Source organism: Trachinotus anak, unplaced genomic scaffold (genome assembly GCF_046630095.1).
Source record: "Trachinotus anak isolate AG129_WGS33_773 ecotype Australia unplaced genomic scaffold, CSIRO_AGI_Tana_v1 ptg000032l, whole genome shotgun sequence".
NCBI classification, from domain to species: Eukaryota; Metazoa; Chordata; class Actinopteri; order Carangiformes; family Carangidae; genus Trachinotus; species Trachinotus anak.
Genome location: NW_027273883.1, coordinates 17,610,308 through 17,626,783, shown reverse-complemented (window position 1 = coordinate 17,626,783; position 16,476 = coordinate 17,610,308). Strand labels below are relative to the sequence as shown.

The 16,476-nt window shown below is 40.8% G+C and overlaps 1 protein-coding gene across 2 annotated transcripts; it reads right to left on the bottom strand.

Annotated features, from left to right (window-relative positions):
* Window positions 1-1,864: 1,864 nt before the first annotated feature.
* LOC139612543 (transcription factor E2F3-like) lies at window positions 1,865-11,908 on the bottom strand. Of its 2 annotated transcripts, none has more exons than XM_071468178.1 (8): window positions 11,388-11,908; window positions 8,931-9,051; window positions 7,654-7,784; window positions 7,427-7,515; window positions 6,345-6,503; window positions 5,811-5,925; window positions 5,111-5,252; window positions 1,865-4,126 (listed from the first exon to the last, which is right to left on the bottom strand). In XM_071468178.1, exons 1-8 carry the CDS (start codon window positions 11,667-11,669, stop codon window positions 3,837-3,839), a joined length of 1,329 nt encoding a protein of 442 aa, XP_071324279.1. In that variant the 5' UTR covers window positions 11,670-11,908; the 3' UTR covers window positions 1,865-3,836. The 2 variants fall into 2 exon arrangements, with proteins under 2 accessions (XP_071324279.1, XP_071324280.1); XM_071468179.1 differs by lacking the exon at window positions 11,388-11,908 and adding an exon at window positions 11,038-11,215 and having other exon boundaries at window positions 3,701-4,126.
* Window positions 11,909-16,476: the final 4,568 nt, after the last annotated feature.

Here is a 16,476-nt window from a genome sequence, read left to right as displayed (position 1 = left end):
TCAACAGCACACAAATACTCTCAACCATGAGTTCAAATTGCAAAAAAAGGTAATGTGATCTTACAGCTTTTGGGTCTGTAATTAATGGGAGCAGGCATCAATATCATACTTTTACAGTCAATTCTTTCCAACCAAATAGTTAACTTTTCACATGACCATTATAGAATATTTATGGATCAGTATATTGTATTTGGTAACAGCTTAAGAATAACCATAGGAAAATAGCAGGAAAACAGTGCTGTTTCAATCTTGACTATAGTTAACACCACATTTAGCCTAATGATAACTTTCTGCAAGGTCTAATCACACATCAGACTCACACATTGGAAATGAAAGAGCTGTAATTTTAAGAGTCACCCATAATACATTTACAGACTCACTGGCTAACTAGCACTAGCAGTGAGTTACAATCTTTAACATTCCATTAGAAACCGATGGAAAGGTACAATCTTTCCAAAATTCATGTTTCCATCACATAAAAGTGGATAAAATATTGTGACCAGATTCTGGTCGCTTATAATAGATGGAGGAAAATGTAATTACCTATGTAAATGGACTTAGAAAATAGCACAAAAATGGTTAGTGAATCAAATTGGGGGGAAAAAAATTGAGCTTGACTTTTCCATAAATACATATAAAATACAATGATATAAATATGTCTATAGGGAAATTGTGTTAGTGAATCTGAGCATTTCTGTGCGTTTAAGTCCAATTTCATTCACTTAGTGGTGCAAACTGAGTTAAGTTCTGCTGACTTAGAAACTGTACTTGTATTTTCTCCTCAACTGAATGGGTGAGGTTCAGGTTAATAATTGGGTTCTGAATTTATGATGTGAAAATGCTGTTTTAAGAGGACTTAAAACTCTGCGAAAGTGAAAATATCAGAAATGCAAAAAAGTGTCAAACTCCCCCACATAATTTCAAAACTAAAACGGACACACAGTGTCACAGAAGCAAAGCTCCCTACACACTTCAGCAGAGGACAACCAAGTCACTGATCGTGGTTCAGTGGCACACAGACATGCAGGCAATGTCTCCTAATGACAAGTAAAGTGATGATAGGCTAACTTTGAATGAAGGCCTGCATGCATGCATGCATGCATGCATAATTGAATGTGTACTACTTTTTGGGTTTAAGAGATGCTCTGCATTTTACGAAAACACTGACAAGAAAAACTAAATAACTTATGGAAAACATCAAAAATTGAAAAAAAAAAATATTGCAATACATTTGTCCTCTTAACTATCCATCAAATGTGCACCACAGTTTTCAAATTTAGATGCCACAGCATGAGACTGGGACTGAGTGGAATCTCACACACCTCAAAAGACACAAGTGCGATGTAATATCCAATATCACATCTGAATAATGTAAGGGTAATTTCTATGACAAAGGGGAATTCAAAGACTCATACACACTACGGCATTTACCTCTACTCCCTATTACTATTGTCAAACATTAAGTGAGAGGTAGCCTACAGTACCTTGTGCACTGAAAAATTTAGAAAACTGTACATCAATTTACACATGGCAGGCTTACTCTTTAGCAAGCTTGATCTTTGACATTAACTCACACATGCTGCACACGCAATTACTCAAGCGCATATCAATCAGGTTCGGGGAGAAGTTAACACTAACAGCAGCAATATTTCCTGCGGCCGCAGGTTTTCTAGTTAAAAAGCTAGGGTTTCAGACAAGATGTTTGCTTTCCGTTATTATCAGGGATGTAATCAAACACAATAACCTATCACAAATGAACAGCAAGTGTTTCAAATACACATCCCTACAGCTTAGGTCACCAAGTCCTCAAGCTTTTCTTGATTAACCACTGTTTAAAGTTTCAGTGGCACTAGACAACACAACACCAAGACTTGGTTGCACTGAATTTGCTTAAATTACGAAAGTTTTTTTTTTATCACTTTTTTTCTTCTAATTTTTAAGTATCCTGTTATGGCAGAATATAAGCCCTTCATTACATGCTGTAGCCTCAATTAGTGGCTATCTGGTTCTTTGTTGCTTAGGTGACCATGATATCATTAGTTATTTCTACAGTATTAAAATTCATTAAAATTCAACATTTATTAAACCTAAAAAGACTAATACTCACCTATCCTGTCTCCTACACTGCACTTTCAGTACACACCGATTAGGCAGTGTGCATTAAGTGGTTTAAAGTCACATTTCTCTGATAAGCTCAAACCACAGTATAATTTCACAGCACACAGTCTAACTGAGGAGGCATTATGGGAAGTTTTGTTATGGCAGCTTCTGCTGATGATGATGATGGAAGGGAGAGGTGAAAAGCAGCAAGAAAGAGGAAGTTTCGGTCCTGAATTCACAAAGTATCAATAAGAGTAGGAGATGATTTTCAAGTTTGCACATCCTATGTCCTAACAGGCCAGATTTAAAGGTTTCTGCTTAACCCCACATTACCCAGAAGTGATGGCTTTTCTGCGTTCTGTTAGCAACAAAACACAAATTTCTGGGTTATGTAAGGTTAGACATGACTCTTTTCCTTGTTGATCTTTTTTGCATTTGTAATTGCACTGTGCAAAATATGAGGTTGCCCAATTGATCAGCAGATGACAAGCTGAACAGGTTCAAGGGCAAAAAACTATGCCTCAGAGCATTTAAAGTACACACTCCTATTATTTTCCTTAGTCATTTTACAGTCTTAATTTGAAAGTTTGAATTTGAAAATTAACTCAGGGGCACACCAAAAAGTCATTCATGCCACTCTCAATACATCTAAATAGTGCTTAAATGTACAAAATACTCTCTCTTGTAATCTTATAATTAGAAGCCCAGATATACAATAGATAACCTGACAGGAGTCTAAGCAGGCACAGACACAAGATAGGTGGCCAAAGTCTCAGCCTGCCTAACCTAACTGTAACTGTCATAGATGGTGTGCACCAAAGTTGCCCTGTTTCCTTTTTATATTGAATTTCTAAAATGCTCTACATTTGATCACAGAAAAATGTCTACTTAACAGTCAGCAGTATGAGCATTCAATCACCGATCATTGGTGTAACAGAATGCAATCAATCAAGAATTCTTCAGTATCTCCTCTGCCCCAAAACACTTGGCATTAACACATCTTAAAGTTGTGGATATGTCTCAGGATGGATTACCTGGATGAATTTGGACAGCTGGCAAGAACGTGCATCACTGGGAAAACAGAGATCAACTTATTCTCTCCTTGCCAAACACAGAATTACAGGCCTGTCAAATCCCCATATTTGCAGCATCCTTCAAGATTTAGCCGTAAACAGTTTTCCTCTTCCCTGCTTTTGAGCGCTCTATTGATGTTTTCCACTGATCATATCCGTGCACCTCAGTTGCATTTACACTTGAGTTTTATGCTAAACCCAATCACCCCAGATGTGTGTTAATGCCAGGTGATATGGGGGTATTTCAAGCTGCTCTCTGTACGGTGACGAGACCCTTGCCTCACGCAGAGAGGTGAATATCCTTCCCCTCACTGTTTACACTTAACCAAACAGACACCAAAAGCTTTCAGATGCCCCCCCCCCCCCCCCCCCCCCCCCCAATGCTCAGCTACACTGAAGGCCTTACATAGCCTGAGACAAGGTGTAATGGATATGTCTGCACAATGACCAGTTGTGTCTTTGTGTGAATCATTCAAGGCCATTCATCTCTCACACCATGTAGGAGTATGGTGTCCCACTGGGACTGAAAAAGCCCTCAATGTTTCCCCTCCATCTATTTAAAATTGGTTTCTACTAACTACTCAGACAGTCATAGGCATCAAAACCCTCAATGATTCTCCATCTCTCTCCCATGCATTTCATCTGAATTTTTGATAGCTAATGCTAGCTGCACAGGAGGTCATCCAGGCTGGAGGGCATTTTATCAAAGTCATAGGCCTCAAACAAATCACTGATTCCCTGGTCATCTCCCAAACCTAACAGGTAGTCATCTTCCAGAAGAGGAGGCCCGAGGTTTAAGAAAGGCCCCAAGGATGAAGGGATCTGGTCGTCCGTCTGCTGGAGAAGACTGGTGAAAGGGGACGAAATGGGGGAGAGTGTAGTAACAGAGACAGCTGAGGAGGAGGAAGGTGGAGCCAGGGCGGGGCTGGAAGAGGTGTTCGTGCAGCTGGGATCTGTGAAAGAAAATGGAATCGGCTAGTTATTATCTCTACTTGACCAAGAGACAGTTGTGGCTATATTCATTGGTGTTCTGTTGCTTATTGTGCTGGAGACAACACTTCAAATTTGATCAAACTTTTCTAAGTCTCAACATGTGGTTAGGTTGTTTTCTTTGATTCTACCATGGAATCGGGGGTTTGAACCAACAGCGGCACGGACAGAAGCAAGTTGTTAAAAGTAATTTTGGCACTGGAAAAAGGTGAGTCACAACAAATCTTATTCTAGTGCAAGTTTAGCCAAGCATTGTGCACTTAACTTTCACTTTTTTTCATTAATATATTTTCTTTTATTATCTATACTAAATAAGAACAAATACCTATCAGCAAGACAGAGGTTCTCAGTCACTTCAGCTTTGTTATGCTTGCCTTTACCAGCAGAGAGCTGTCCCAACACTGTAGATATCTGTGTTTGTACTGGGGTCAGAAAAATTCAGACACCTTGACAGCCACAGTAATGGTCGCTCAGCCTGTCAGTAAATTTGGTACAGACCAGATGACGACACCTAATGCATCCCTAGATTTTCATCTTGCACAACCAGCAGGTAAAATTTCACACATGTCCAAGGTGTTATGTTTTCCATGTCAAGATACAGCAACCACAAACTAAAGATCAAATTCCCATCAGTCACAGCTGTACTCAGCTGTAACATGCTAACCATAAGTATGTTAGAATGATATGCCTTAAAAAGGACCCTGTGCTTAACACAGAAAACACTCCTCTTGTCAGAAAGCATTGCAGGAAATAGCTAAGATGCTTCACAAAAATGTCACCAACTACCTTGCTTAGAAATAAATAGAAGTGTCCATAATTTACATATGAATGTAAGCAATGACTACATTTTTTTTTTTTTTTTTTTTCCAAATAGACAGATGACGGAAAGTTAAATAAACCTCTAAATGTCAAAAACTGCTGCACGCCTGTGCTTATCTGAAACAAACCTTGAAGAACTTTGAGGAAGGGAGAGTTCCCATTGATGTCTGTGTTTCCATTTTTTACAGGACTCCTGGGGTCATTCTCCTCATCTGGACACAGCAGGACTTCTATAGGACCCTTGGTGCTGGTCAGGTGGATGGACAAACTCTGGAGAGGGAAAAAAAAGAGCTCAATCAGTTAACATTCGACACATTAATTACTGAGATGTAATCCCCAAATAGCTGGTAAAACCACTAAGCAACATCACCTCTAGGAGCGTGAACTGGGGTGCCTGCAACTTCCAAACTTGGTTTACAGATATCAGAGGAAATGCTGTATCCATTTAAAGTTCACAGGCTTCACACATTTCGTTAAGCGGCTAATCTTTTTTTTTTTTAATCTAGAAACCACAACTCAGGGTTATGTCTGCTTAGTATAAAGACTGGAAGCAGGGAGAAGCAATTGTCTGATGTTGTTATAACCCCTATTCAGACAGAGTTATTATTACTGACTAGCTTGTCCCAGACACATCACAAAGTTGAAACTCATACAAATATTCTCTGGGTAAGAAGGCCAAAAGTCAATTTTCCCCAAATCTCCAACTGTTTCTGCAAATGAAATCCAAGTCATAAGTCAGATGACAAGTGAGCAAGAAGCAGAAGTTTCATGAAGACAACAATGACCAGTCCAGTCTCCGCTGGCAATGGTTTGTGTGTGTAAACAAACCTCATCAGGGTCCGGTACTTCTAGTTTGGTGTCTGTGGGCGCTTTGACGACTATAACAGTCTGGTCTCTGAGGTTTCCAAGCTGTTTGATGTCTTGGTATGTCACATAGGCATGCGTGAAGAAGAATGGGTTAAAGAAATAGTCAGAGTGTCACCACATGTTAAAACTAAACTCACATGTGTATGTGAGCCTGAAAAAGCTCATTACGTGATGACAAACATCCTAACTTCTGAAGTGATTTCAGTACCATGGCTCTGCACATGCTGGTGTTGTAAGCTAGACTAGGTGGTTAACATTTTAGACACCATAAAGTAAAAACAAAGATTTGCTTTACATGGTATTTTGATATTTTAAAAACCTCAGTTCAGTTCAAAAACACATCACCATTAACTCACTGTGAGCCAGGAATAACCCTGAGCATACAAACAATTTCACACTTCCATCAATTTACCTACATTTACCTGCAGAATTATGAAGTCAAGTAATGTAGCGTTTTACTTTTGGATGACATGTCCCCTAATAGCAAAAGGATATTTCTGGTTGCTTGGCAACTCGCTCATGTGTCTCATATCCAGGCTGCATCTCTGGATAAGTTGTTCAAGCCTCTGCTCTTCCTCTCCCAGCGCAGAAACTTCCGCTGTCAGTCTTTGTCTCTGGCTCAGTGCTCCCTCTACCTCTAACAGACTACAGCCCCTGAGACAGGATTGAAGAGAAAGAATTAAAACAGATTCAGTATTTGGTACGATAGCTTCAACTGTGCAAAAAAAGTGCTCAAGTTTTCCTTTACTTTTGCTTGTTGGTGGCGTTGGTATACCACAGATATATGTTCAATACTTAGGTGATATCTTCCCTGTGAGCAGATACTGCGGAGGGTACTCTTGTTGAAATAATACAGGATTATATTTGAAACAGGCAAAATTATTTCTAGGTTCCCCTTGCAACACAAATGCTTCCTGTCAGACACAACTGGTCTATACATGTCCACAACGAGGACAGCCAAAGTACTGAAACTGTTAGGTCTGTCATATAATAAGTGCAATCTAAAAATATTTGATTGTTAAATGCTTCCTCATTTCAGTCATTCCATACTAAATTAACACAATTATTCATCCGTGGACACTTCCATGTTCAGTGTCTGATACAAGGACAGAATTTATTTTTGACAAATCTAAACTTAGGCCAACCACATCATACCCAATGAAAGGAAAATCAACACTGGGCATTAACTGAAAGAAGAGAGAGATACAATGTATCCTCATAAAAACACAAGGAAAAAAAAACATTCAGGGCTTATGTATTTCACTGAATCCATTCATAAACCAAAAGTTGTAATTAATGAATGATGATGTAATTAAATTCACAGTGTGTGCCACAGCCAGGTAACAGCTTGCATGTAGCCACCTGCCTTCCTGTGCAGGCAAAGGAACACCCTGAACCTGTTTACAGGTAAAAAAAAAAAAATATTCAAAACACTTTTGCTGTATCAACAAAAGATAAACCCACAGATTGTCTTTAAACTGCAGAACCAGTACACAAACACACACCTCTGCTTAGTGAATGTCCACAGGTAAACCTAATGTATTTACATGACTAAGTGAGAGAGAATGACGACTTACATCCACTGAATGTTGTTCTTTGACTTCTTCTTGATGAGGTGAATGCCTTCTAGTACATTGGTGATATCATACAGCCGCCTTTTCTGTACCTGATAGTAGAGAATATGGGTCTTTAGATTTTAACGTGTAAATTACTAACCACCAAATCAACCACAACAATAAATCCCTGACAGTATTTATTTTTTATTTTAAATGCACTGAACAGATACATTCAGAGATAATGGTACCTGCAAGGTTTCAGCAGCGAGGTTGAGGTCCAAAACGCCATCAGAGGACTGAGCAAGAAGGTCCACAAACTTCTTTGTTAGCAGGCCCAGGGATGTGTCGTACCGTGTCTTCTCTGGTGGAGATTTGGGCGCTATAGTGAGGGAAGAGTAGAAGGAAGAGAGAGACCCAAGGGGAAAAACAATGTGTTTCAGCATTATACTTGATAATGAATTTTCTCACAGATCCGTTGGAATAGTTTTACTTGAGAGCAGTCAAGAGAAATGTGGTTTAATCACTTATGTGAACGAGACAACCGGATCGCAGGATTCCCATGATCTCCCCTCGATGTCAAAAAGTTAAGTTTCCGGCAGCAGAAGTGTCAGAAAGACATTAATAATAAGAGCAACAGTATGATTTTAACAAATTCAACACAACCACCTTGAAATAAATGCTATCATATTCAATTTTGTGCTGGGAATTTAGGAAACACATGCAGAGAGGAAACAGAAAATTAAGGGTCATCAGAGAAGATCTTTTTTGGTTTGTTTTTCCCGCTGATTAAGCCTGATAATATAATCTGAATTAGTTAGGAGAATTTTATATGGTGGTAAAATTTCATTTAAACAGGCAGAGGATAGATCAACTTTTTTCATGCTTTTTGAATGTTTGTGTTCTTCCCATTTCTGCTTCAACCATTTTTCCGCTGGAAACTTTTTTTCTTCAGTGAAAAGCAAGAGATTATATTTAAGGTTAAACGTGGTATGACATGTCATTTAGACACCACAAAGGCTGTATTTCTTTACTTATGTCTTCAGCAAATACATATGACAAAATCCATCTTAAAACTACTACTATACCAAGAAAATATATAAACTACTACTAAGTGTTAAAGCTAGTACTGAGAAGTTCACATTGCTAATGCATATAGATGAATTTAGCTGCTATTTTTGAGATCACTGATTTTGAATGCACGTTATAGGCCTATTAGTCTCACATACAAACTGTGACATGGCTCTGGTAAAGGGCTGATGATCCTCTGTTCCACTTACATTGAGAATGAAATGTTTTTTCTAAACAATGTCTACAGCGTCAAACCATCCAATGCATTTAGCTGAATGAAAGTGTGGTTTTGTTTTTTTTCAGATAACTTTATAAAGTATCCACATCTAGGCTGCTCCTGTGTCTACAACTTGGTGTGGCCAATTTCCAACACATGATGACCCTGAATGACCGTAAATCCTGGATCGAATGTACTGAATGTATATCAGAGGGATTCTTGTAACATTCTGCTTCTTACTTCTGGGTGTCTTTAGCCGTGCCCCATTGGTCGCTGTGGCCGCTCCTCTGCCTCTTGGAGTTTTGGCTGGTTCCGATTGGTACTGGTGATCTGAATCATCAAGCGCCAATCGCCTTTTTGCCTAGAAGGAGAAAAAGATACTGTTAAGAGCAGATATTGGTGTTTTGGGGCGTTTGAGGCATCATTACTTTGATTTTCTCTCCTCAGCATCTCTACCGAACATAAAAATATAATAAAAGACATTCAAAGAAAACATTTATCAACTTTTTGATGAACACAGCACACTTGCTGCAGCACACTCTGATCAACAAATCAGAGAGGACATTGCCATCCACAGCCTTTTCCATTTTAGTTGGAAAATTCAGAATATCTGAAGCGGAGCAGTTAGGACACCGTCATAAAATCTGTCAAGACAGGAGATAGTTTTTCATTAAAATTTGCACTGATCATGCAGATATTGTGAGTTTAATACACTGTGCGTTACATCTGATGATGTGTCACAAAACCAGTCATTGATTTCTTCTTTTCCAAGTTGATTTACCAAGACAACCCAACATAGCTTAAGAGTGAGTCACACCTATGGGTCTGATCATAGTGCCACACAGTAACGTCACAGAAAACCAATTCGAGTATACACAGAGACCACATGACCCTATGACTAAAGGGAATGGTCAAGTCATTTTGCCGTTGTGGCAGGCCACTTCAAATATTGTTTAAATGAAACTCCAACCTAATGTGGAAGAATGTCAAGTTGTTTTCTGTACCCCATTTACCCATTAATTAAATCCAAACAATGTTATTGCTACCAGTGAAAGTTGATCGGCCATTTTTATGTTTAATGTCCGTGTTCATCTCAATTTCAAAGCTGTAGATCGCCAGCGTTTAACCTGTCACGATCAACTTCTGGGGAACGGTTTAAAATGCCCCTCTACCAAGTTACTGGTTAAGCTTGACAAAGGACAAGTATTTTTCATTACCTCTGACTTCAGCAGCAGTAGTAGAACAAATTTATGTGTCTGCCTCTGTAGTATTTAACACCATTTTAAGCCCATTTCAACAATGTGTTCATCATCCCTGATCCTTATACTGTAAAGGTTAAGTCACCTGACATAACCATTAGTAAACCAATATGTAGTTTTTGTTTCAGTAAAAAAAAAATTAAAAAAAACTGAATATTTTTTCTAACTTAAACTGGCATTCTGGTCATCATCACTGTTGCATAGCGTGGTGGCTCGGTGAGGAGTCTCTTCAACCAGGGAACCCTTAGATTTTTGTGTTGGCAAGAATTCAGCCTGTTTTAGTGTCTATGAGCAACACCCTTGTACTAGAGTGCTGGTCTACTCCATTTCCCTCTAAAACTCTAAAGGGGGAGAAGTCAATTTACCCTGAGAGAACATTAACAGTTTTAATCATAAATAAGCCCATCTCTCATACTGTCCTACTTTATCAAGCCCTAGTATGAGAAAGAATAATATGCCCTCTGTTGACAGCCAAAATGTCAGCCATTTTATATCAGCAAGCAGCTCCCTTCACCCCCTGCCTGGTCATGGCTTCAGCCTGAGACAGAGACTGGTTTAGTTCATGAAAGATGAATAGCCAGGAACAAACCACCACCCTGAAAGCTGCTGAAACTATTTTGTGTGGTTTGTGCATGTTGAGAATACAGGAAACGTGCATCAGCACTAAAGCAACAAACTCAAGTTTCACTTTACTTGGTATGAAAGGCACCATAACGTTACACTTTATTAACAAAAGAAGGACACAAGACATTTGTGCAGAATTAAGGTCAAGGCCGGCAGCGAGTAGTGTTGCCCTCTAATAATCAATAATGCTACTAGCATAGAGGGCTAACATATTGTCAAGCTTCATCCAAGTTGGCTTGCATCTTCAGAGACGACTGGGATTAATATTTACCGAGTAGTTTCAAAGCTAAAGTAAATCTTTAGCTATGTATAACCCCATGTCTTTGCAAGTTTAGCCCCTCGCGTCTTGCTAGAAACCGAAAATGAGCTAACTAAGAGCCAAGCTGCCCAACAAATCCCCCAACCCCCAAATTAAGACACCAACAGCAGCCACTAGGCCACCGCTAACGTTACTCATCTCTTACCAATATTTCCATCTGCCTGCGAGGCTGAAGCGAACTCAAAAGCGCCATGAAGTTAGCATAGCAAGCTATTAGATGACATGTCTGCGTTTCTGTAAACGTAAAACTAACTCAAACTCGCCGTTTGCTTCCCCGCAGTCAATAAAACACTTAACCAACCCACTTGAATAACTTAGCTAGCGGTAGTTAGTTAGCCACCTCGCTAGGTTGAGTCGTGGAAATGCACAGGCTAAGCAGCTAACGTTAGCTGCCCGAACAACAAGCTCGGCTAATCTAGCAGGCTAACATTTTGTCGTGTTTGTGGCTAGTTGTAGCAAGCCTAATGTGTCCAAACGAGCTGTGTAGATTATTACCGGCGGTCTTCCCAGAGCCGGTCGCTGTCCCGCTCCGTTTGCTGCAGCTTGTTGTGGAGTTGTGTAAATGTTGTTTATCTGAGGCTCGGATAAACACACATTTGATGTCTGTGTAACGTTGCAAGGCGGTGAGGTGGTTATTATTTGGATATACGTAGCGTTGGATTGTCCGGGGTTTAAACGATCCGAAAGAGTTGTTAAAATTATATTATTGTCCAAAGGAGAGCCCCCAACCCCCGCTAAAATCACTTTGTCCGGAGCCGAGGAGATCCCTCTTCTCATCTTGCGTATTCGGGGTAACCCCTTTCTTGTCTCTGTACTTTTCAGCCCGTATGGCTGCTAATCCGCGGCAATAGTTACAAAAATAATCAGACCGAAGTAAAGATGACAGTCTGATTCATCGACTTTTGTAAAGTATTTTTCTTTATGAAAGTGCATTTAGGCAGATGCAACGGATTAAAAAGTAGCGCAACTCTCGTTTCTCCCGTCTAGAAATGGCTTCAGGAAGCGGCCTGATGAATGAAGGGATACGGTTTACGCGCTCAAGAGCCCTCCCGCGAAACTCAGATTTCCCGGGAAATTTTCAAACGGAATTTACATGCCAGACGCTATTGGTTCTTCCGCAAAGAGTCCCCGCCCCATTTACCGCGGTGTTGACCAATGGCAGCTCAGTCGTCAGTGCGCCACGTGTTCATTGGCAGTTGTAAACAGGCGACGTCACTTGTCACGCCTTGCGTGTTTCTGACAGGACGCTAAGTGGCGCAAGTGACCGGTTGTGCTGAGGAGATGGGGTGAAGTGGTGAACTAGCAACTTACAGCAGGACAGGAAACACCGCTCTGTTCTGCTCTATGTCCTGTGTACTTAAAAAACATTCTCGCCATATATTTTACATTAGTTTGATATTATTTGATGCATTTATTATCTTTCTTCTGATGCAGTAAACTAAAGCCACAGGAATTTTGTCTGCTCTAAAGTTTACAGCAGGAGCAGCTAGCAGAATTTTCAGCCATTGACATAATGTCATCTTCCTTTTTAAAGTTGCGACAAAGAGGAGCAAGTTATATTTTCCTACTTTTAAATGTCTGTCACTGACATCCAGTGTAGACCTCACATTGTTAAAAAGCACTGCACAGACTGTAGGACACTCTGCTGGGGGCTGACTCTCCATAAACTGCCAGTTTCTCATGCTTCATTTGCCCACACCGCTGTGTAAGAATCACATACTCACAATTCATCATGAGGGCCTGTTCCTGTCTTTGTCAGCTTTGTTATTGTAGATAAGAAATACCCAGAGGAATGGTTTTGATCATCAGCAAAATATGTTTTACTTATGCACTTATCATGTCTCAACAGGTGGATAATTAATATGATTATAGCCACAAGGTAACAAAAAATGTCTAATCTGAAAAGTAACTAGTAACAGTGGATATGTTTGTGTCATTCTTGCAAGTGGTGGGAGTCACACTTAAAGACCTTTGAGGATCTTAAAAAAGTTATAGGGGAGACATTCGAAGAGTTGTATCACTAACAATTCCACCAAACAGGGATAATATAGGAGTTATATGATTACTTCAGTGTTTACCCACTTCCTCCTCGATTCCACATGGTAGTTGTCGAGGCTGGAAACAGGTGCACGCAGTAGCTATGTTTTGTTCTTATATCATTGCACGTAAATTCACATGACTTAAATCAAATTGTAATTTCTCGAGTGAAATGAGATGCATTTTTCCCCTGCTTCTTTCAAACCACTATGCCAATACAGCTGACTAAACAATGGCTGACAGAGGTGGAGTGGCTTGTAACAAATCTTTAAAATTGCCATCATCCTTTTACATACAACTAAGAACACTTTCTTGGTTTGAATGATTTCACAAAATGTCTTGGCAGTGGAAAAGACAGACTGACAGAAGTGTTCCTGCGAATGTTTTTTTTTTTTTTTTATAAAAAAAGCATCTGATGAGGTCAGAAAAGACGAGCAGGTCACTCAGATCAGCTGCAAAGATGCAGCTGCAAAAATGTCACACTGAGCAGATACTGCAAATCACTGCAGAAGCTGAGAGACCGGGCTCCAGTGATCTTCTCAGCATAGGATACCAGAGCAGCAAAAAAGTTTTCTCTGAGGTGCAGGAGGCTGACTTTTTCACTCAGGCAGTGGACCTGTATCATGGACTGACCCCATTAGAGGTGAGGATGTGACAGGTGAGCCACTGGAGACCAGAGTAGAATTGAATACTAACGTAGGTGCTGGACAAATTGAAAAAGTTTTGTGTCTATGTACTCAGGTTTTCGATTCCACTTTATTTTAGGTCAGAAAATGTTCATATGGGGTGTCTCTGTGGTTCAGCTGGTAAAGTGCATGCCATTAAGACCTAAATGCAATGCTTATCTTAAATTTGCTTATCAACTTGCATTAATATATAACATCAAACAGCTCAGAGCAGCTCACAAACTACCCACTGAGGTTCACTGGGTGACGCAGGTGATTTTGGTGTTGTAGGGGTACATGCCTCCAAAGGTTGTCCGGGGGACCGAGGTTGATAAAAGGAGCTCCCCCTCAGCAGGTTTCTCAGGACGATCTTGGTGAGATGTTCTGATGCTACAAGAGCTCGGTGGTCCTCGTCTGACTCTGGGATGGGGGAGTGAGGGGGTAGAGCTCTGCGGGGATCTAGGGAAAAATCTAGAGGAGGATCTAGTGGTACAGCGAGATGAGGGGCAAAAGCAGCAGCTAGTGGAGGAGCAGCTAGGAGAGGAGCTAGAGGAAGAGCGAGGAGTTGAGGGTAGTGAGCCAAGTGAGGATCCATAGAAGATGAAATGAGATATGCCTTTATTGATCCCAAACTGGAAATTCAGGTTTTAAATCAGTAGGCCTATATGAATTTACATGACAGCTCAAATTGTAAAATCGTTATAATTACTAAAATATTAAACAAATAGTAGGCCTACAGTAGAATATGAGTTTAATATAAAGTGAGATGTTGTCGTCAGATAATACAGCCATACCCATAAACCCCATACAAATGCATAGAAATTCGTGGTTATAGAGCTACATTTCTCATAATTTCTCTCTAACAGGGCATTGCAATAATAATAATCATTATTACAATAATGATTATAATTATAATATTTCTCAAGTGTGATCACAAGAGCCTGTATTTCCACTAGTGTTTTTGTGAAACACAGCTGACCCAACAGCTACTGTCAGTTTCCAAACTATGCTGTTCAGACTCTGCTCAGCTGGTGAGCAGAGTCTGAACAGAGCCTTGGCAGTAAAATGTTTTTGAGAGGAGACAGAGATGGCTGGAGACTGCCACAGATATAATGATGATGTTCTTTTTGTTGAATATTGCAAACATCAACGTTTTTCTAGTAAGTCATGTCGACCTCAACGAAGAGCACAGTTAAACGTGTATGTTTCCTTGTAACTTGTCAACAGGAAGAAGAGCTCGAGTGATTGAAGAAGGAGCCGGATGTCTCCAAAGCTTCCCGTCACACAGTCAACATCAGGTTTTGTCAGGGAGCTCTTTAAATCAAAGATACTGAGCACAGCTGTCATGCACAGCGTGATCAAGACACTATTAAAGGACTGAGATGAGGAGTCTCTAGAGCGCCTCTTTGACCTCTTCAGGATAATCGTCTAGGATCTGGAGGTGGCCACAGCAAAGTGAGACATGGATTTTCACTTTGACAGAATGGATTGCATCTGAAAGGAAGGGAAGACGTCATCCAGGGTTTGCCTCATGCTAAAGGACACAGCAGACTTGAGACGAAGAGACTGGTTGTCTGAGTTCGAATTTGACTCGGGTCAATGGTGAGACCATTGACGGCCTATCCTTAGCTACTGCCTCGCATCCAGCTGTGTGGTGTATCCCAAGGCAAACTGGATGCAGAGAGCCTCAGACCAAGGCTGCTGCCTCAGGCTCCCCCGCCCAGCCCGAGCTCGCTGCGGATGAAAAGCCACAGGTGACTCTGGTCAAAAGAGACAAAAGCTACAACCACCTACAACTGGAGAAAAAAAGAGACTGGTTCCATTTGCTCACTGACAGAGGAGAGGAAACCACCTCTGGGGCATAATTGATATCAATGTGATACAAACAACTTGAAAGTAGCCCTGCACCATGTGACAGAGCAAATCAGATCCTCTGTCCTCTATGTGTTTGTCAGGCCTGGACTGCCACTCGAGCGCAGTCAGGAGTCCTGCCAGCGGAGCAGATCTTTAAAAGTCTGCAAGAGACCTTGGAAGTTGCAGACTGCATCGCTGCAGATCTGCCTGACATCTGGCTCTGCCTCGCTGAGTTTAACAGCCCCATGCTGCATAAGGGAGGCGTCTCCATGGCAGAGCTCTTTGGAAAAATCCAGATTCTTGTGCCTCTTAAACAGGCTTGTGTGCTGCTGGGACACATCTTCTCTCCGATGTCCAACAACAATCAATCCTCTATTCTCTCCGCCTTGACTCCCTGCTCACCCCCAGTTTCCCAAATCATCGCCATTAGGGAGCTTGTGAGCCCCTCCACACCACCACCACCACCGTGTCCCTCTCTCCCCCTCCTTCCCCCCTCACTCTGTTCTGCTCTCAACTCAACCTGTTGAGGCAAACAGCCAGCGGCTATGAGCCTGGTTCTGCTCGAGGTTTCTGCTTGTTTTTCCCTGCCTCTGCCATTTAAAATGGCCTTCACACATACTAATTCATCAGTTTTGAAATGAAATTTGGGGTAGTCCACAACTTTTACAGTGCAGTATGTGTCAAATCATGAAGTTTAATTCAAAAACTTAAAGTTTTATAAGGATGCCAGGGACAATCACCTATACACTACGTGTAGCTGGACAGGCAGCTTACCACAGAGATTTGGTCTGTACATATTTTCCCTTCGAACAAAATCCCCTATTATCAGTAGGATATGCGGGGGAGACAGCTTCTGGTCCCACCTTGTCACTTTATGTTGCGTCAAGCTGGAAAGACAACACCGGAAGTAATAGGAAGTAACTTTCATATGACATTTTATTTGTATTTCATCGTCGCTATAAAAATATTTGATATCATAGTTACTGTAACTAACATAACTGTACTAGACATTATGCACTCAAAGTCCT

Bases quoted from the DNA above. Each gene is read 5' to 3' on its own strand.
- LOC139612543 (XM_071468178.1), bottom strand. From the start codon at position 11,669: ATGAGAAGAGGGATCTCCTCGGCTCCGGACAAAGTGATTTTAGCGGGG. The intron at 7,516-7,653 runs GTACCATTATCT...CTCTACTATCAG, and splicing joins TCGCTGCTGAAACCTTGCAG to GTACAGAAAAGGCGGCTGTA. The intron at 5,253-5,810 runs GTTTGTTTACAC...TTCCCTCTCCAG, and splicing joins AAGTACCGGACCCTGATGAG to AGTTTGTCCATCCACCTGAC.